This window comes from Mobula hypostoma, chromosome 6, assembly GCF_963921235.1.
Source record: "Mobula hypostoma chromosome 6, sMobHyp1.1, whole genome shotgun sequence".
Lineage (NCBI taxonomy): Eukaryota > Metazoa > Chordata > Chondrichthyes > Myliobatiformes > Myliobatidae > Mobula > Mobula hypostoma.
The window spans coordinates 71974431-71995649 of NC_086102.1; the positions used below are offsets into that span (position 1 = coordinate 71974431).

At 46.0% G+C, this 21219-nt stretch overlaps 1 protein-coding gene across 2 annotated transcripts in view; it reads right to left on the reverse strand.

Annotated features, from left to right (window-relative positions):
• Positions 1–3834: 3834 nt before the first annotated feature.
• gtpbp8 (GTP binding protein 8 (putative)) overlaps positions 3835–21219 on the reverse strand; it is a 45134-nt gene continuing 27749 nt past the window's right edge. For both annotated transcript variants that reach the window (XM_063050989.1, XM_063050988.1), the window contains 2 exons: positions 11963–12081; positions 3835–4556 (listed from right to left, as the gene is read on the reverse strand). In XM_063050989.1, coding sequence (XP_062907059.1) covers positions 4433–4556; positions 11963–12081 — 243 coding nt within the window. In that variant the 3' untranslated portion in view covers positions 3835–4432. The remainder of the gene's footprint in view (positions 4557–11962; positions 12082–21219) is intronic.

Below are 21219 nucleotides of genomic sequence, written 5' to 3' on the forward strand. Positions count from 1 at the left end.
ACTTCAGCAGTCTCAGGTACCAAGCTGCTTCAGGCAGGTTTCAGTTATACTGGTGCCTAAGAACATGGTGACGTGCCTTAATGTCAATGGTTCAGTATGTGACGGGGTCCTGAATTACCCCTATGAACTGTGCTTTTGAAAAGAGAGAGAAAGAGGTATTTAACACCGAAACCTTGTTTTTAAGGGAGAGAGAGAGAGACAAAGACTGCTTTGAGATGGTGTTATGAACCCCTAAGGTTCATATTTCCTGTGGACTGTCATTTTAAGGCACGAGGAACTTTTGGATTTCTGCTGAGTTGGACAGAGAGGGCACCGAGCAGCTCGTAAGTCGCTATGGTGACTGAGGGTGGCGTTATTTGATGGACAATCGATGTTATGGTTTCTCTGGAGTATGTTTATACTTTCTCCAAGGACATTTGCCTGCTAGTACACTCTTACACAGACAAGAGATGGGAGGAGTTATTTGAATGACAGTTGGTACTCAGTATGGTGAGATAAATAGGAGGTCAGATGATAGACCTGCAACACATGTTTTTGGACACTGAATGAGCTTTGCTGTGCCCACAGAAAAAGTAGGTTTTTGGAGGATCGAACAGTGGCTCTTGCAGTGAGAAAAGGGAGTGACCAGTGGGGAGTTGTCCATGTGTCCACCGTTGCCTGGGTGGATGGTTCCACCACAGAAAAACGGTCTCCTTCGTTGAAGTCACAGTCAGTGACTTTTAAAGGATTTCAGAGGACGAGAAGATCGACAGTGTCAGCTCACCTGAAGACTCAAATCTCTCCCTCTCTCTCTCTTCACCACTACTCAACTCAACACCACGAACTGAACTGAACTTTACTCATCATCGTAAGACTATCTATTTACCCCTAGACTTGAAGAAGCTTGGTTTTCCTATATATTCCACACTTACTTATATATAATCATTGCTAACCTGTTTTATATATCTGATTTTATATTACTGTATTACATAGTTACTAATAATATTAGTTAATAGCAATACTGGACTCCAAAGTGTTTTCCATTTCTGCTGGTTCTTTAACTCGTCACGGGGTACGTGACGAGTAGCACTTACATGTACAATGATGAAGTATTTTCAAAGGACTGTGATGAAACATATCAACTTCTATGTGAGAAACAATTTGGATCCGTTCCAATTTGCCTACCAAAACAACAGATGCCATTTCATTGGCTCTTCACTCAACCCTGGAACATCTGGATGCTCTTTATCGACTACAGCTCAGCATTCAATACCATCATCCCCTCAAAACTAATCAATAAGCTCCAAGACCTTGGCTTCAATACCTCCTTCTATAATTGGATCCTCGATTTCCTAAATTGAGGACCCCAGTCAGTTTGTTATGGCAGCATCTCCTCCACGATCTCTATCAGCACAGGTGCACAAGGCTATGTGCTTAGACCCCTGCTTTACTTGCTTTAACGCTTATGACTGTGTGGTTAAGCGCAGCTCCAATGCCATCTTCGAGTTTGCTGAAGACACCACTGAAATAGGCTGAATCAAGGGTTGTAGTGAGTCAGCAAATAGGAGGGAGATTGAAAATCTGGCTGAGCGGAGTGATTAACAATGACTTCTTAACTCAATATCAGCAAGACCAAGGAACTGATTATTGACTTCAGGAGAAGGAAACCAGAGATCCTTGATCCAGTCCTCGTCAGAGGATCAGAGGTAGAGATGGTCAGCAACTTTAAATTCCCTGGTGTTATTATTTTGGAGGACCTATCCTGGGCTCTTACGAAGAAGAAAGCATGGCAGCACCTCCACTTCCTTAGGAGTTAGCAGAGATTTGAAATGACACGTAGAACTTGGACGGACTTCTATAGGTATGTGGTGGAGAATATATTGACTGGCTGCATCACAGCCTGGTATGGAAACACCAACACCCTTGAATGGAAAATCCTACAAAAAGTAGTGGAGACAACTCAGTCCATTACAGGTAAAGTTCTCCCCCCCCATTGAGTACATCCACATAAAACACTGTTGCAGGAAAGTAGCATCAATGATCAGGACCCCCACCCACCCAGGACATACTCCCTTCTCACTGCTGCCATTAGGAAGAAGGTACATAAGCCTCAGAACTCAGAGCACCAGGCTCTTAAACCAAAGGAGTAACTTCACTCGACTTTACTTGCACAATCATTGCAATGTTCCCAGAACCTGTGGATTTACTTTCAAGGACTCTTCATCTTATGTTCTCTATATTTATTGCTTATTTATTTATTATTATTATTTCTTTCTTTTGATATTTGCAGTTTGCTGTCTTTAGCACAGTGGTTGAACACTCAAGTTGGTGCGGTCTTTCATTGATTCTGTAATGGTTATCATTCTATGGATTTACTGAGTATGCCCGCAAGACAATGAATCTGAGCATTGTATATGGTGATGTATATGTGTTGGCGCATGGCCAAGTGGTTAAGGCGTTCGTCTAGTGATTTGAAGGTTGCTAGTTTGAGCCTTGGCTGAGGCAGCATGTGTGTCCTTGAGCAAGGCACTAATCATACATTGCTCTGCGACAACACCAGTGCCAAGCTGTATGGGTCCTAATGCCCTTCCCTTGGACAACATTGGTGGCTTGGAGAGGGGAGACTTGCAGTATGGTCAACTGCTGGTCTTCCATACAACTTTGCCCAGGCCTGCGCCCTGGAAACCTTCCAAGGTGTAAATCCATGGTCTCATGAGACTAACAGATGACTATATTGTAACATATACAGAAGGAATTCTGCAGATGCTGGAAATTCAAGCAACACACATCAAAGTTGCTGGTGAATGCAGCAAGCCAGGCAGCATCTCTAGGAAGAGGTAAAGGTGACGTTTTGGGCCGAGACCCTTCGTCAGGACTAACTGAAGGAAGAGCTAGTAAGAGATTTGAAAGTGGGAAGGGGAGGGGGAGTTCCAAAATGATAGGAGAAGACAGGAGGGGGAGGGATGGAGCCAAGAGCTGGATGGACAGATGACGCTCTGTCCGCCAGAGAAAGCAGGATCTCCCAGTGGCCACACACTTTAATTCCATGTCCCATTCCCATTCTGATATGTCTATCCACGGCTTCCTCTACTGTAAAGATGAAGCCACACTCAGGTTGGAGGAACAACACCTTATATTCCGTCTGGGTAGCCTCCAACCTGATGACATGAACATTGACTTCTCAAACTTCCACTTATGCCCCACCTCCCCCTCGTACCCCATCCGTTATTTATTTACACACATTCTTTCTCTCTCTCTCCCTCTGACTATACCCCTTGCCCATCCTCTGGGTTTTTTCCCCCCTCCCCCTTTTCTTTCTCTCTGGGCCTCCTGTCCCATGATCCTCTCATATCCCTTTTGACAATCACCTGTCCAGCTCTTGGCTCCATCCCTCCCCCTCCTGTCTTCTCCTATCATTTTGGATCTTCCCCTCCCCCCTCACTTTCAAATCTCTTACTAGCTCTTCTTTCAGTTAGTCCTGACGAAGGGTCTCGGCCCAAAACGTCGACTGTACCTCTTCCTAGAGATGCTGCCTGGCCTGCTGCGTTCACCAGCAACTTTGATGTGTGTTGACTGTAACATATATGTACTTTGATAATACATGTACTTCGAACTTCGAAAATAAAATCAAATCAAAGGTAACAGAAATGTTTGAAGATGAAGCACCTGCACAATGCTTGTAGTTGCTACTGTTGCCAGTACAAAATCACTTCTCTATTCCTTTTAACAACACATTAGGGTAATTTGAAAAGATAATGTAATTGCCATATAACCAGATGTAATAGTAAGTTAGGTTCGCGGGTCTGGCAAGTGAGACAGAAAACACTGACTGCAAATAAGTATATTAATCATTTATTTACAAACAGTAAAAAATTCAACCAAACATTTGCTCCAAGTTACACAAACTATAGAACTAAATATGCCACAAACATACAGCATTAAAAGTGCGCACGGATATTACCTACCGGATAGTTCTGGGGTCAAAGGGAAAGAGAGCAAAACTTTCACACGAGATACTATTGATACCACCACGGTGTTTGAAACTGGACACTAGGTGCAGCCAACCAACAGGAAGAGCAACAGCAGTTTTAAAACTGATCAATTATGATGGAAATGGCTTTCAATCAAAACAAGCCACGCTTCCACAGGACACCATAAAAATAATTTCTATTTACAATTATGGTAACCGAACCGGCCAGAATGGAGTAATTACATATAGAAATCTATGATTTTTAATGCTCGGTCGATTTTAGACCAAGAGTAACTGATTTTACCATCAGGCGTATCAACAGTCTGTACACAATACAGGATGAAAAATTTTGTAATAATTCTTATTAATTTACATACACAGCATCATAATTGGGTTAAATCTTAGGTTTGCAGTCTCGATTCGACAGGTAAGTTGAATGAATTCAGTGCTTAACTTCAGTCTTGTTATGGTGACTTTCAATTTTCATATCCCTTCAGAACTTTCCATTGTTGATGACAAATTGGAGATATCCTTATTAATCTGAAGATTTCCAGTTACATGTGCAATGAAGCATCTTAAAAGATGAATTCCAGAGTAGTTCAAAGAACTGTGGAATTAATTAACATGCCAATATTATTTTCTTCAAAATGGTAACATTTCATAAACTTTTAACACTGAAAGAGATTTCTGTACTTTACAACCGTTCAGTCTTAAGACAGGATCTGAAGGACCAATCACTGATTATATAATTGCCTACGGAACAAGAGTGAAGAAATTGGAGTGAATGAAACAAGAAATTGTCATTAAAATTACTCAGCTCCTCTATCTAGGGTTAAACTCTGATGTATGTTATAACTGTATGTTCATCAAATTAAGAAGGCTTTATCCTATTAGAAGCAGATATTCCACTATTGGCAGGAAGAGTTTCAAAATTACTGAAGACAGCATCGTGTTTGAATTAAATCTTTTTCCTGTAAAATAGAATATAATGCATTGACTTTGCTGTCCAAAGTGATTCACTTTCCACTTAGAACCATAGAACATTACAGCACAGAAATAGGCCTTTTGGCCCTTCTTGGCTGTGCCGAACCATTTTTCTGCCTCGTCCCATTGACCTGCACCTGGACCATATCCCTCCATACACCTCTCATCCATGTACCTTTCCAAGTTTTTCTTAAATGTTAAAAGTGAGCCCGCATTTACCACTTCATCTGGCAGCTCATTCCACAGTCCCACCACTCTCCGTGTGAAGAAGCCCACTCTAATGTTCCCTTTAAACTTTTCCCCCTTCACCCTTAACCCATGTCCTCTAGTTTTTTTTCTCCCCCAGCCTCGGTGGAAAAAGCCTGCTTGCATTCACTCTATCTATACCCACCATAATTTTATATACTTCTATCAAATCTCCCCTCGTTCTTCTATGCTTCAGGGAATAAAGTCCTAACCTATTCAACCTTTCTCTGCAACTCAGTTTCTCAAGTCCCGGCAACATCCTTGTAAACCTTCTCTGCACTCTTTCAACCTTATTAATATCCTTCCTGTAATTTGGTGACCAAAACTGCACACAATACTCCAAATACGAGAATATCAATATTAATATGAGAATTCGAGGTTAAAGACCCTAGCCTTGCTAGTTCTTCAGGATAAAAGGTTATACATACCGAATAGAAATACTCCTGTCTTTTTTAAAACACATGGGGAATAGAAATGTGTTGACAGTAGCTTGTTCTTGTGCTAACAAGTGCACAATGTATAATATACCAATGAGATCATTTCACATGGTTGGCATAGCTGCAGAAACTAACGAGGGGAGAAAGCAGTATGGACACTGGCAAAGGTAGGGACCGAGTGTTTCAGGCTTGCCCTTAGAAAGACGAATAGAGAAAATGTTTGAGTTGTCCAAGGTTAATCACACTCTCTCTACTGGCTTCCCACCAAGCACTATAATTAATAGCAGTGGTTAAGGTCATACTGAGTCATGCCACTCAATATGCACCAAACATAAACAAGTACAAGGGAGGAAAGACAGACAATGATGTTGAAGGGAAGAGGGGGCTCTGCTGGAATACAATCACCAACATTAACCTGTCGAGCTGATAGAATGTACAGTACAGAACAGGCTATGAAATGCAGATAATAGTAACTGCTGATGTTGGAAATCTGGACCAAGATGCAAAGCTAGAGTAACTCAGTGGGGCAGGTAGCATTTCTGGAGGGAAATGGACAGTCAATGTTTCGCATCAAGACCCTTCATCAAGCTCAGCTTCACCAGTTCTGATGAAAGGTCGCAATCCGAAACATCAACTGTCCATTTCCTTCCATAGCTGGCGCCGAGTTCCTCCACACTCTGTGTTACAACAGGCTGTGAAATCTGGGAACAGAACAAACTGACCATTTATAACAAACAACGCTGGTGGACTGGACAATATTCAGGGATTCGTCTTCAAATCTCAATGATTACGCCACAGTTGTCACCAACTTCATCAAAACCTATGTGGACGAGTGTGCCTTCTACTACATACGGTTCAATCAGCGGCAGGAGCAGGCCACAGACACAAGGTTTCTTGCAGGTTGGCAACGCTTGTTTAAAAGTACAGAAGGGACAAGTGGGACAGCCATTGTCGGGAGTAGGCCAGTGGTGAGAGTGGGAGTGTCAGACTTTGGCTCAAAGGAGGCTTCAGCACGAAACAGGCATTGGCTCTGGGTAGGCTTCTGTTAAGGTTCCTGCTTTTTTTTCTCTCTTACTCTACCTAGTGTAGTAAATGGCTGTTGTGTGTTCTTCATGCCAGATGTTGGAGTCCTGGGAGACCCCAGAGTCTCCCAGGGAACTACATCTGCATGAAGTGCATCCAGATGCAGCTTCTTGAAGACCGTGTTAGGGATCTGGAGCAGCAGCTGGACGACCTTCAGCTTATCCGAGAAAGTGAGGAGATAATTGATCAGAATTACAGGAAAGTAGTCACCCCGAAGTTGCAGGAGACGAGTAGCTGGTTGATTGTCAGGAGAAGTGGAAATGTGAATAGGCAGTTAGCACAGAGCACCCCTTCGGTCATTCCCCTCAAAAATAAGTATACTGCTTTGCATACTGTTGTGGAGGTTGACCTTCTAGGGGAATGCCATGGAGACCGAGTTACTGGACTGAACATTGGTCCGTGGTGCAGAAGGGAAAGAGGGAGAAGAGGGGAGTGGTAGTGATAGGAGACTCAATAGTGAGGGGAACAGACAGGAGATTCTGTGGACGTCAGTGGGTCACCTAGATGGTATGTTGCCTCCGAGGTGCCAAGGTCAAGGACATCTTGGATTGCGAGCACATTTTGGAGAGGGAGGGAGACCAGCCAGATGCCTTGTACATATTGGTACCAATGACATAGGAAGGCAAAGCAAAGAGGTCCAATCCAAAAATCTGAGATGCAAAGGGACCTGGGAGTCCTTGTGCAGAACACCCTCAAGGTTAACTTGCAAGTAGTGTTGGTGGTGAGGAAAGCAAATGTTACGTTAGCATTCATTTCAAGAGATCTACAATACAAGAGCAGGGATGTGATGCTGAGGCTTTATAAGGCACTGGTTTGAATATTGTGAACAGTTTTGGGTTCCTCATCTAAGAAAAGGTGTGCCAGCATTGGAGAGGGTTCAGAGGAGGTTCACACGGATGATTCCAGGAATGAAGGGGTTATCATACGAGGAACATTTGATAGCTCTGTGTCAGTACTCGCTGGAATTTAGAAGGATGAGGGGGGGATCTCATTGAAACCTTTCAAATGTTGGAAGGCATAGACAGTGTAGATGTGGAAAGGATGTTTCCCATGGTGGGTGAGTGTAGGATAAGAGGGCACAGTCTCAGTATAGAGGGCATCCATTTAAAACAGAGATGCAGAGAAATTTCTTTAGTTAGAGGGTGGTGAATTTGTGGAATTCATTACCACAGGCAGCTGTGGAGTCCAGATCATTGGGTGTATTTAAGGCAGATCTTGATCGGTTCTTGATTGGACATGGCATCAAAGGTTATGGGGAGAAGGCTGGGGAGTGGGGTGAGGAGGGGAAAAAAGGATCAGCCATGATTTAATGGTGGAGTAGTCTCGATAGGCCAAATGGCCTTATTCTGCTCATATGTATTATACCAGATATACCCAAACCAAAAGCCGTGGATGAACCTGGAGATTCGTAGTCTGCTGAGGGCTAGATCTGTGTTATTCAAGACTTGGGATCCAGTACTGTACAAGTAGTCTGGGTATGACCTACGGAAGGCTATTTTGAGAGCGAGAAAGCAATTCCAATTGAAATTAGAGACAGAATTGGATGGACGGGCGGCTCTGGCAGAATTTGTAGGCCATTACTTCCTACAAGGTGAAACCTAACATCATGAATGGCTGTGATGCTTCACTCCCAGATGAGCTCAACATCTTCTATGTAAGCCTTGAAAGGGAAACCATAACTACACCTGTGCAAATCCGTGAAGCCCACGTCATAACATCTTTCAAGAGGGTGAACCCTTGCAGTCATCAGGCCCCGATGGTGTACCTGGTAGGGCACTGAAAACCCCTGGCAGCCAACTGGCAGGAGTGTTCAAGGACACCTTCAATCTCAGAGAATTAGAATAGGTTTATTATCACTGGCGTGTGTCGTGAAACTTAGCAGCAGCAGTACAATGCAATACATAATATAGAAAAATAAATACATCAAGTCAGTTACAGTATATGTATATTGAGTAGATTAAAAATCGTGCAAAAAAAACAGAAATAATAGTGTTCATGGGTTCAATGTCCATTTAGGAATCAGATGGCAGAGGAGAAGAAGCTGTTCCTGAATCATAGAGTGTGTGCCTTCAGGCTTCTGTACCTCCTACCTGATGGTAACAGTGAGAAAGGGCATACCCTGGGTGCTGGGGGTCCTTAATAACGGACGCTGCTTTGCTGAGACACCGCTCCTTGAAGACATCCTGGGTTCTTTGTAGGCTAGTACCGAAGATAGAGCTGACTAGATTTACGACCCACTGCAGCTTCTTTCAGTCTTGTGCAGGCACCCCCCCCCCCACTGACCCCCCCCATACCAGATAGTAAACCCTCTATGGGGATTGGTATGTGTTCCTTTGTCTCAACCTTCCTGAAGTCCACAATCAGCTCTTTCGTCTTACTGATGTTGAGTGTAAGGTTGTTGCTGCGACACCACTCCACTAGTTGGTATATCTCTCTCCTGTATGCCCTCTCATTTCCATCTGATTCTACAAAATTCTCATCTTCATCTGAAATTTATAGATGGTATTTGAGCTATGCCTAGTCACACAGTCATGGGAATAGGGACAGTAGAGCAGTGGGCTAAGCACGCACCTCTGAGGTGCACCAGTGTTGATCGTCAGCGAGGAGGAGATATTATCACCAACCCGCTGAGATTGTGGTCTTCTGGTTAGGAAGTTGAGGATCCAATTGCAGAGAAAGGTACTGAGGCCCAGGTTCTGTAACTTATCAATCAGAATTTTGGAAATGTTGGTGTTAAATGCTGAGCTATAGTCAATGAACAGCATCCTGACATAGGTGTTTGCATTGGATCACCTGGACAATAGCAACACCTACATCAAGCTGCTGTTTATTGATTGCAGCTCAGTATTCAACACAATCATATTCTCAGTTCCAACCAACATGTTGCATAACCTGGGCCTCTACCTCCCTCTGCAACTGGATCCTTGACTTCCTCACTGAGAGATCAGTCAGTGTGGGTCAGAAATAACATCTCCTTCTCGCTGATAATCAACACTGTCGCATCTCAAGGACATATGCTCAGCCCACTGTTCTACTCTTCTCTACACCCACAACTGTCTGGCTAGGCACAGCTCAAATGCCATCTATAAATTTGCCAACAACACAACAGTTGTGGCAGGATTTCAGATGGTGACGAGGAGGCATGCAGGACTGAGATAGATCAGCTGGTTAAGAGGTGTTGCAGCAACAAACTTGTACTCAACGTCAGTAGGGCCAAGGAATTGATTCTGGACTTCAGGAAGGAGAAGTCGAGGGAACACGCATCAGTCCTCATTGAGGGACTGGCAGTGGAAGGGGTGAGCAGTTTCAACATCTCTGAAGATCTATCTTGGGCCCAACAAATTGATGCAATTACAAAGAAAGCATGACAGCAGCTATATTTTATTTGGAGTTTGAGGAGAACTGGTATGTCACCAAAGATACTTGCAAATTTCTACAGATGTACCGTGGAGAGCATTTGAACTGGCTGCAACACCATCTAGTATTGACAGGCAACTGCACAGGATTGGAAAAAGCTGCATAAAATTGTAAACTTAGCCCTCTCCATCATGGGCACCAGCCTCTCTAGCATGAAGGACACTTTCAAAAAGTGATGCCTCAAAAAGGCAGCATCCATCACTAAAGCCCCTCATCAGCCAGGACATACCCTCCTCTCATTGCTATCATCAAGGAGGGGGGACAGGAATTTGAAGACACACACTTAGTGTTTCAGGAACAGCTTCTTTCTCTCCGCCATCAGATTTCCAAATGAACAATGAAGTCATGTAAACTACCTCTCATTATTTTTTTCTTTTTTTACTATCTTTTTACACTACACCCTATCCTCGCTATATGCGGGGGATATGTTCCTCGCAGTCAACGCATAATGTGAAATCGCATAATGTGAGTAATTATTTAAATGGAGAAAATAGGGATGCGTTCCAGAGGGCTTCCTAAACATGTTTTATCTGTAATTTATTCACATTTTCATACCAATACGAACAAAAGCAGTACCACAAGACATTTGTATTATATTTCATCAATTTAAGGTAATATTCAACGTAATAAATCATAGAAAGTTAATATACTAGGGTGTACAGTACTCACCAACAGTGGTAGGTGAGTTCGCTCCAGGAGATGAGTGGTTGTTATGGTGTCGGGCAGCTTTACATGGATAAGGTGGATGGTTGTGGTCATCAGGATCATATCAAGCACAGCAAGGGGTGAAGGAAGACTCACAGAACTCTTAGAACTGCCAGCAGCAGGAAATGACACCAATTTGGTAAGGGTTGTTTGCTTGGCAGCATTTTGTTTCTCAGTATAAATTTGCTTGTGGGGAAGAAGGGTTAATGGCAGGGAACGACTGAAGTGCTGACTCCGTTCTAAACGTGGGTCCATGTCCATCGTCATTTGTGCCAAGTGTTCCAACTTCCACCATTCCCTCACCATTGGTAAGCTCCCGGGACTTTCAAAATCGTCTGTTGCTTGCAGTATCTGAGAGATAGTTCACCGTAAAAAAAAACATGTACACCTTGAATGTGGATTACACCTTGGTCGAGTGGTTGAATCAGCGATGTTGTGTTGGGCGGCAGGAAACGCACTGTTATGTTAGGATGAATGCTGTCCAAATGTTTAGGATAGGCTGGCACATTGTCAAGCAACAAAAGAACTTTAAAGGCAAGATTCTGTTCTGGGCAGTAGTGTCCCACAACTGTGTTACCTTCAGCTGATGCCACGCTGTTATAATTTCCAACTTTTTTTTCCAAGTGTTAAAGCGGTTCTCTGCCGCTCGGCTGATGGCCCAGGACATGACATCCGATGCTTAGGAGGCATAGTTAAATATTTCAAGCACAAAATCACTGCACCATAGGTAAAACCAACAGAAGTTTAAGATCGCGCATCCACACCTTGCCAAAACCAATGCGAGACTGGCGGGAGTGAGATCGTGAGGCGCGTGCACCTGACATGTATTGGCGGGAAAGCAGTGCTCCTCGCATAACTGTGAGTTTTGGACGCATATAAGGAGACATTGATAGAAATAAATTCCTCACATAACTGTGAATCCGCATTGTCTGAAGACGCATGTAACGAGGATAAGGTGTACTTAATTAATTTAATATATATTTATTATAAGTTATAGTTTTTTATATTGTGTAGTGCAATGAACTGCTGCCACAAAACAACAAATTTCACGACATATGCCAGTGATACTAATTCAGATTCTGTCTTCCCTCCCAAATGTCCTACACAACTTCAAAATAAATTAATTGAAATCTTGACATACCTCACAGGGAACAGCTGAGGAAAACACCCCAAAGTCTGCTTCTCTATCACTTCTTGTACGCCCATAATCACCTTCAACAGATTGCCCTGCTGAGGTCTGTCAATCTTTGTTAATACTATCTGCAATGAACATAATGCAGGGAGTTAATTACTTGGTACTCTTAAGGATGCAGTTAAGCCTTATTATTTAGATGCTTTGCAGGATTCCATATTATATTGCCAATTTGTATATTTTAATAGCTCCATGCAAAACAATTCTGAGATTTTATGGCACAAGTAAAAACAAATCTGCATTTTTATGTGGCTTGTAGTAAAAATCAAGAAACATATACATGTCTCTTACCGCATATTCAAATTTTCCTTACAAATACCATTCAATGGCCCTTTGACAGTTACTAAGCAGTTCAAATTAATGTACTTATTTGCAGAACATTGGTTGTAAAACTGTACTTAAATTTTACTCATTCTAAATGGTATTTTAAACAATTCAGCTTGGATTTATTTTGTTTATTCCATATGCAGTTAAACTAATATGTACAAAGCATTAAAACAATCAAAATTAAATTGACCTGTAAAGTTAAGAAACATTGTGGTTTCAACCACATTTGTACACCAATTATAATTCTGTGAACCTGAGTTACAAGTGTTACGTACCCCGTAACTGGGTTGCCAAACCAGCAGAAATGGATCACTCAGTTGGAGTCTGGATTATTAGAACTAAGAAAGTTTTATTAAAGAAACAAGCAACACAGTACTCTAATCAAAAGGATAATAAATGCAACAGTTCAGCAATGATAAACACACATGTACACAGAATTAAGATAACAGGATCAATCAAGCTCTATCTTTGTCTAGGGGTAAATGACCAGTTTCAAAGTGGCATAAAGTTCAGTTCAATTGAATTCAGTTCAGTTCACAGTAATCACTCCCATGGGAGATGGACAGTGGGGGGGGGGTGGGGGGGAGGAGGAGAGAGAGAGCAAAACGAATGAATATTCAAACGGCTTCCACACAGACCTTCGATATTCTTCGCAGTCAGCTTTCGGGCGAGCCCTTTGTGATGTCTTCTGAGGTCACCAACCATGACCCCTCCGTTTTCAGATCCGATCGTTTCTCTGCGGTGAACCTGGCACCCAGGCAAGGGCGGACACACACCAGGTTCCCGCTGATCGTGCCTTTCCACCCTGTGCGTCTATGTCTTGGTCCCGCAACCAGCCTTCCAAAACTTCCCACCGACTTGTGGGAGACGCACCGCTTCCAGGGTCTCGTTACCTTGGGGTGTCGTGTGTGTCTTGCCTTAGCGAACCTGTCCCTTTTTATCCCCCTGCTGGGGTATCGCTTGTCCATCACTTCAAACAGTTCAGGGTTCAAAGGGGGAGCCGATCTTGACAGCTCTCCTTCCGTTAAACTCTCCCGTCTTTTCATTAACATCTCCAAATGCTGCTCCATTGTTTTCCTTATCTCTCTTTCTCCTGAAGACAGGTGGCAGACCAACTGCTGATCCCACTGGTGCCAGAACAGGCCAGCTAACATCTTAATCTATCTGTATTCTCGTCACACAAGATTGTGCATAAGAATTTTCCAACATAATTTGAAAGACTAAAAAAAATTCACCCATTAAAAGACAGCATCCAATCAAGAATTAGTTATTGCACTGGGATTAAGCCATTCTCAGCATTAATTTAGTTTAAAAAATAAAATTTTCTGCTTGTGATCTATTAAGTATTTTTATACAGTGAAATGCTTTTCTGATAGAAACATAGAAACATAGAAAATAGGTGCAGGAGTAGGCCATTCGGCCCTTCGAGCCTGCACCGCCATTTATTATGATCATGGCTGATCATCCAACTCAGAACCCAGCCTTCCCTCCATACCCCCTGACCCCTGTAGCCACAAGGGCCATATCTAACTTCCTTTTAAACATAGCTAATGAACTGGCCTCAACAGTTTGCTGTGGCAGAGAATTCCACAGATTCACCACTCTCTGTGTGAAGAAGTTTTTCCTAACCTCGGTCCTAAAAGGCTTCCCCTCTATCCTCAAACTGTGACCCCTCGTTCTAGACCTCCCCAACATCGGGAACAATCTTCCTGCATCTAGCCTGTCCAATCCCTTTAGGATCTTATACGTTTCAATCAGATCCCCCCTCAATCTTCTAAATTCCAACGAGTACAAGCCCAGTTCATCCAGTCTTTCTTCATATGAAAGACCTGCCATCCCAGGAATCAATCTGGTGAACCTTCTTTGTACTCCCTCTATGGCAAAGATGTCTTTCCTCAGATTAGGGGACCAAAACTGCACACAATACTCCAGGTGTGGTCTCACCAAGGCCTTGTACAACTGCAGTAGTACCTCCCTGCTCCTGTACTCGAATCCTCTCGCTATAAATGCCAGCATACCGTTCGCCTTTTTCACCGCCTGCTGTACCTGCATGCCCACTTTCAATGACTGGTGTATAATGACACCCAGGTCTCGTTGCACCTCCCCTTTTCCTAATCGGCCACCATTCAGATAATAATCTGTTTTCCTATTTTTGCCACCAAAGTGGATAACTTCACATTTATCCACATTAAATTGCATCTGCCATGAGTTTGCCCACTCACCCAACCTATCCAAGTCACCCTGCATCCTCTTAGCATCCTCCTCACTGCTAACACTGCCACCCAGCTTCGTGTCATCCGCAAACTTGGAGATGCTGCATTTAATTCCCTCATCCAAGTCATTAATATATATTGTAAACAACTGGGGTCCCAGCACTGAGCCTTGCGGTACCCCACTAGTCACCGCCTGCCATTCTGAAAAGGTCCCGTTTATTCCCACTCTTTGCTTCCTGTCTGCTAACCAATTCTCCACCCACACCAATACCTTACCCCCAATACCGTGTGCTTTAAGTTTGCACACTAATCTCCTATGTGGGACCTTGTCAAAAGCCTTTTGAAAATCCAAATATACCACATCCACTGGTTCTCCCCTATCCACTCTACTAGTTACATCCTCAAAAAATTCTATGAGATTCGTCAGACATGATTTTCCTTTCACAAATCCATGCTGACTTTGTCCGATCATTTCACCGCTTTCCAAATGTGCTGTTATCACATCCTTGATAACTGACTCCAGCAGTTTCCCCACCACCGACGTTAGGCTAACCGGCCTATAATTCCCCGGTTTCTCTCTCCCTCCTTTTTTAAAAAGTGGGGTTACATTAGCCACCCTCCAATCCTCAGGAACTAGTCCAGAATCTAACGAGTTTTGAAAAATTATCACTAATGCATCCACTATTTCTTGGGCCACTTCCTTAAGCACTCTGGGATGCAGACCATCTGGCCCTGGGGATTTATCTGCCTTCAATCCCTTCAATTTACCTAACACCACTTCCCTACTAACATGTATTTCGCTCAGTTCCTCCATCTCACTGGACCCTCTGTCCCTTACTATTTCTGGAAGATTATTTATGTCCTCCTTAGTGAAGACAGAACCAAAGTAATTATTCAATTGGTCTGCCATGTCCTTGCTCCCCATAATCAATTCACCTGTTTCTGTTTGCAGGGGACCTACATTTGTCTTTATCAGTCTTTTCCTTTTTACATATCTATAAAAGCTTTTACAGTCCGTTTTTATGTTCTCTGCCAGTTTTCTCTCATAATCTTTTTTCCCCTTCCTAATTAAGCCCTTTGTCCTCCTCTGCTGAACTCTGAATTTCTCCCAGTCCTCAGGTGAGCCACTTTCTCTGGCTAATTTGTATGCTACTTCTTTGGAATTGATACTATCCCTAATTTCTCTTGTCAGCCACGGGTGCACTACCTTCCTTGATTTATTCTTTTGCCAAACTGGGATGAACAATTGTTGTAGTTCATCCATGCAACCTTTAAATGCCTGCCATTGCATATCCACCGTCAATCCTTGAAGTGTCATTTGCCAGTCTATCTTAGCTAATTCATGTCTCATACCTTCAAAGTTACCCCTCTTTAAGTTCAGAACCTTTGTTTCTGAATTAACTACGTCACTCTCCATGTTAATGAAGAATTCCACCATATTATGGTCACTCTTACCCAAGGGGCCTCTCACGACAAGATCGCTAATTAACCCTTCCTCATTGCTCAAAACCCAGTCCAGAATAGCCTGCTCTCTAGTCGGTTCCTCGACATGTTGGTTCAAAAAACCATCCCGCATACATTCCAAGAAATCCTCTTCCTCAGCACCTTTACCAATTTGGTTCACCCAGTCTACATGTAGATTGAAGTCACCCATTATAACTGCTGTTCCTTTATTGCACACATTTCTAATTTCCTGTTTAATACCATCTCCGACCTCACTACTACTGTTAGGTGGCCTGTACACAACTCCCACCAGCGTCTTCTGCCCCTTAGTGTTACGCAGCTCTACCCATATCGATTCCACATCTTCCCGGCTTATGTCCTTCCTTTCTATTGCGTTAATCTCTTTTTTAACCAGCAACGCCACCCCACCTCCCCTTCCTTCGTGTCTATCCCTCCTGAATATTGAATATCCCTGAACGTTGAGCTCCCATCCCTGGTCACCCTGGAGCCATGTCTCTGTGATCCCAACTATATCATAATCATTAATAACAATCTGCACTTTCAATTCATCCACCTTATTACGAATGCTCCTTGCATTGACACATAAAGCCTTCAGGCACTCTTTTACAACTCTCTTAGCCCTTTTTAATGCTTGCCCTGGATTTGTCGGCCTGCCACTTTTACTTTTCCCCTTTGTACTTTTTGCTTCTACGCTCACTTTACACCCCTCTGTCTCTCTGCACTGGTTCCCATCCCTCTGTTGTGAACTAACCTCCTCACACCTAGCCGCTTTAATTTGATTCCCACCCCCCAACCATTCTAGTTTAAAGTCACCTCAGTAGCCCCCGCTAATCTCCCTGCCAGGATATTGGTCCCCCGAGGATTTAAGTGTAACCCGTCCTTTTTGTACAGGTCACACCTGCGCCAAAAGAGGTCCCAATGATCCAAAAACTTGAATCCCTGCCCCCTGCTCCAATCCCTCAGCCACGCATTTATCCTCCACCTCATCGCATTCCTACTTTCACTGTCGCGTGGCACAGGCAGTAATCCCGAGATTACTACCTTTGCGGTCCTTTTTCTCAACTCCCTTCCTAGCTCCCTATATTCTTCTTTCAGGACCTCATCCTGATGTAGAATACTTGATCACATTATGGGCTTCGTCATAGAAAACAGATGCATAGTCTAGCACTTGGGCAGGACATGCAGCTGTATTAAAACATGGTGTATTTAATGTAAGTGGATACTGTGGCAACCCACTTTCTGGCACACATGAACCAGCTCACAACAGCGCGCGCAGGCAGAGGGCTGGCCCCAAAAGGGGCGCCAGGCCATCTTCACCAGAAGGGGGAAAATCCCGCGCGCGGAAAGGGTCTGGGAATATGCATTCCCCACAGCAGTCCCGCCCCAGGGAGGGCGGGAACGGGAAGGCTTTAAAGCAGGCCGCGAAGTTGGAATAAATCTCTTTCATCGCAACTCTAACTCACCGACTCCGTGTGGTTATTCTAGTGCTGTGTGTAGCACACCGCTACAATTGGTGACCCCGATGGCCCAAACGATATTTGGACTAGAGATGATCGACGCCGCATCTGTTCACGCAGTTTCGTTAAAACTGCCAAGCTTCTGGACGCTGCAACCCCATTTATGGTTCGAACAAGCAGAAGCTCAATTCCACATTCGGCAGATAACCTCGGAGTCCACTCGCTACTACTACATGCTGAGCTCCCTCGACCAGGAGACAGCTGCACAAGTTGAGGAGTTTATACAGTAGCCCCAAGAGGATGGCAAATACACAGCATTCAAAGCCCTGCTCAAAAGGACTTTCGGACTCCCACGGCGCGAATGAGCACGCCACTTAATGCACCTGGATGGTTTGGGAGACAGGCCGCCGTCAGCATTAATGAACGAGATGCTGACCCTGGCTGAAGGACACAAACCCTGCCTCATGTTTGAGCAGGCATTCCTAGAGCAACTGCCCGAGGACATATGCCTGCTGCTGTCCAACGCAGATTTCAGCAACCCCCTGGGAGGTGGTGGCCCGAGCAGATGTGCTGTGGAATGCCAGGAAAGAGAGAGGGGCATCCGTCGCACAGATCACCAAGCCGCGTGCCCAACGACAGACCAGACCAGGCCCGGCAGCAGAGCCTACAAAACCCGGCGACGGGAGTGAGGAGCCCAACGAACAATGGTGCTTTCTACCACCAGCGGTGGGGCACAGAGGCCTGCCACTGCAGACCACCCTGCAAATTCCCAGGAAACGACAGGGCCAGCCGCCGCTGATGGCTACGGCGGCTGGCCATCAGGACAGCCTCCTGTACGTCTGGGCCAAGCAGTCGGGACGCTGCTTTTTGGTCGACACCGGAGCAGAGATCAGCGTCTTACCTCCAACGAGTTACGACACCCGCAACAGAGAACCAGGACCCACCCTGAGGGCTGCAAATGGCAGCACAATACGAACCTACGGCACCCGCACGGTGCGGCTACAGTTCAGCTCCAGCCGGTTCACGTGGGACTTCACACTGGCCGCCATGGCCCAACCACTCCTGGGGGCGGATTTTCTACGAGCCCACAGCCTGCTGGTCGACCTGCAAGGGAAGCGATTAGTCCACGCCAAGACTTTTCAAACGTTCTCCCTGGGTGAAGCACAGTTGCCAGCCCCACACCTGGACTCCATCACGCTGTCCGACGACGAATTCACCAGGGTCCTGGCGGATTTCCCATCAGTACTGACACCGCAGTTCACGGCAGCCATGCCCAGACATGGAGTACAGCACCACATCCCGACCCAGGGACCACCCCTCCACGCCCGTGCTCGAAGGCTTCCCCCGGACAATCTCCGACTGGCAAAGGAGGAGTTCAAGAAGATGGAGGAATTGGGGATCATACGATGGTCCGACAGCCCATGGGCCTCCCCGCTTCACATGGTGCCCAAGGCAACGGGGGGCTGGAGACCATGCGGTGACTACCGCAGACTGAACGAGGCTACAACGCCAGACTGCTACCCTGTGCCGCACATTCAAGACTTCGCAGCAAACCTACACGGCGCAAGGATCTTTTCCAAGGTAGACCTCGTCTGGGGATACCATCAAATCCCTGTACATCCGGACGACATCCCCAAAACAGCACTTATCACCCTGTTCGGACTTTTCGAATTCCTCCGAATGCCGTTGGGTCTAAAGAATGCCGCATAGACTTTCCAGCGGCTAATGGACGCGGTGGGACACGACCTGGACTTTGCATTCATCTATTTGGACGACATCCTCATAGCAAGCAGTAGTCGGCAGGAGCATCTGTCCCACCTCCGCCAGCTCTACTCCCGCCTGAGTGAATTCGGCCTTATAATCAACCCAGCCAAATGCCAGTTCGGACCCGACACCATCGACTTCCTGGGCCACAGGATTACTAAAGACGGGGCAACCCCGCTGCCCGCCAAGGTAGACGTTGTCTGCAACTTCCCCCGACCCAACACAATCAAAGGCTTGCAGGAATTCGTGGGTATGGTGAATTTCTACCACCGTTTCCTCCCCTCAGCAGCCCGAACCATGCGCCCCCTGTTCACTCCAATGTCGGGTAAGGGCAAGGACATTACCTGGGACGAAGAGGCCGCAACCGCTTTCGTTAAAACTAAAGAAGCCTTGGCAAACGCCGCGATGCTAGTGCACCCCAGAACGGACGTTCCTACTGCCCTCACGGTGGACGCATCCAACACAGCGGTCGCTGGAACAACTCATTGAGGGTCACTGGCAACCCCTGGCGTTCTTCAGCAAACACCTACGACCACCTGAACTCAAATACAGTGCTTTCGACCGGGAGCTATTGGCACTATACCTGGCAATCTGGCATTTCAGGTACTTCTTAGAAGGTAGGCCCTTCACCGCGTTCACAGACCACAAACCGCTTACCTTTGCATTCATGAAGGTGTCCGACCCCTGGTCGTCCCGCTAGCAGCGACATCTGTCCTACATCTCCGAGTACACGACGGACATCCGGCATGTCTCTGGAAAGGACAACGTCGTGGCAGACGCACTATCCAGACCTACCATACAGGCCCTGTCCCAGGGGGTGGACTACGCAGCGCTGGCAGAGGCACAGCAGGGAGACACTGAGATCCCCAGTTACAGGACTGCAGTCTCCGGTTTGCAGCTCCAAGACCTCCCCGTAGGCCCAGGTGAGAGGACCCTACTATGTGACGCAGCTACCGGCCAACCCCGCCCCGTCGTCCCAGCAGCCTGGCGCCAGCGGGTTTTCGAGTCCATTCACAACTTAGCGCACCCCTCCATCAGGACAACCGTCCAGCTGGTCGCCAACAGGTTCGTGTGGCATGGGCTGCGTAAACAGGTCAGTGAATGGGCCAAAACGTGCATGCAGTGCCAAACGGCCAAGGTGCAGTGGCACACCAAGGCTCCGCTGCAGCAGTTCGAACCCACCCGCCGGAGGTTCGACCACATCCATGTGGATATCGTGGGGCCCCTGCCAGTGTCACGAGGAGCGCGGTACCTCCTAACTATGATAGATCGGTTCACCAGATGGCCAGAGGCAGTTCCGCTCACCGACACCACCTCCAAATCCTGCGCCCGAGCACTGATCGCAACCTGGGTAGCCCGCTTTGGGGTACCGGCCCACATTACCTCCGACAGGGGCACCCAGTTCATCTCCAGCCTGTGGTCGGCTATGGCCAGCCTTTTAGGATCGCAGCTACACCACACAACTGCCTACCACCCACAGTCGAACAGACTAGTGGAGCGCTTCCACCGTCACCTGAAATCGGCTCTCATGGCCCGCCTGGAGGGGCCTAACTGGGTGGACAAGCTTCCCTGGGTCCTGCTCGGAATCCGCACGGCGCCCAAAGAGAATCTGCACACCTCGTCGGCTGAGTTGGTGTACGGCACAGCCCTGGTAGTCCCAGGAGAGTTCATACCAGCCCCAAGGGGGCAAGAGGAAGAATCCACAGCAGTCCTGGAGATACTACGGGAGAGACTCGGTAACCTGGCCCCCATCCCCACTTCACAGCACAGACAGAGCCCGACCTGCGTACCCAAAGACCTGCAGAACTAAGTTTCTTTTTGTACGATGGGGCGGACACCAGGCACCGCTACAGCAGCCCTACGAGGGGCCGTTTAAGGTGATCAGGAACAATGGGTCCATGTTCGTGCTGGACATTGGGGGGAGAGAGGAGGTTTTCACGGTTGACCGACTCAAACCGGCCCATGTGGACTTGGCGCAGCT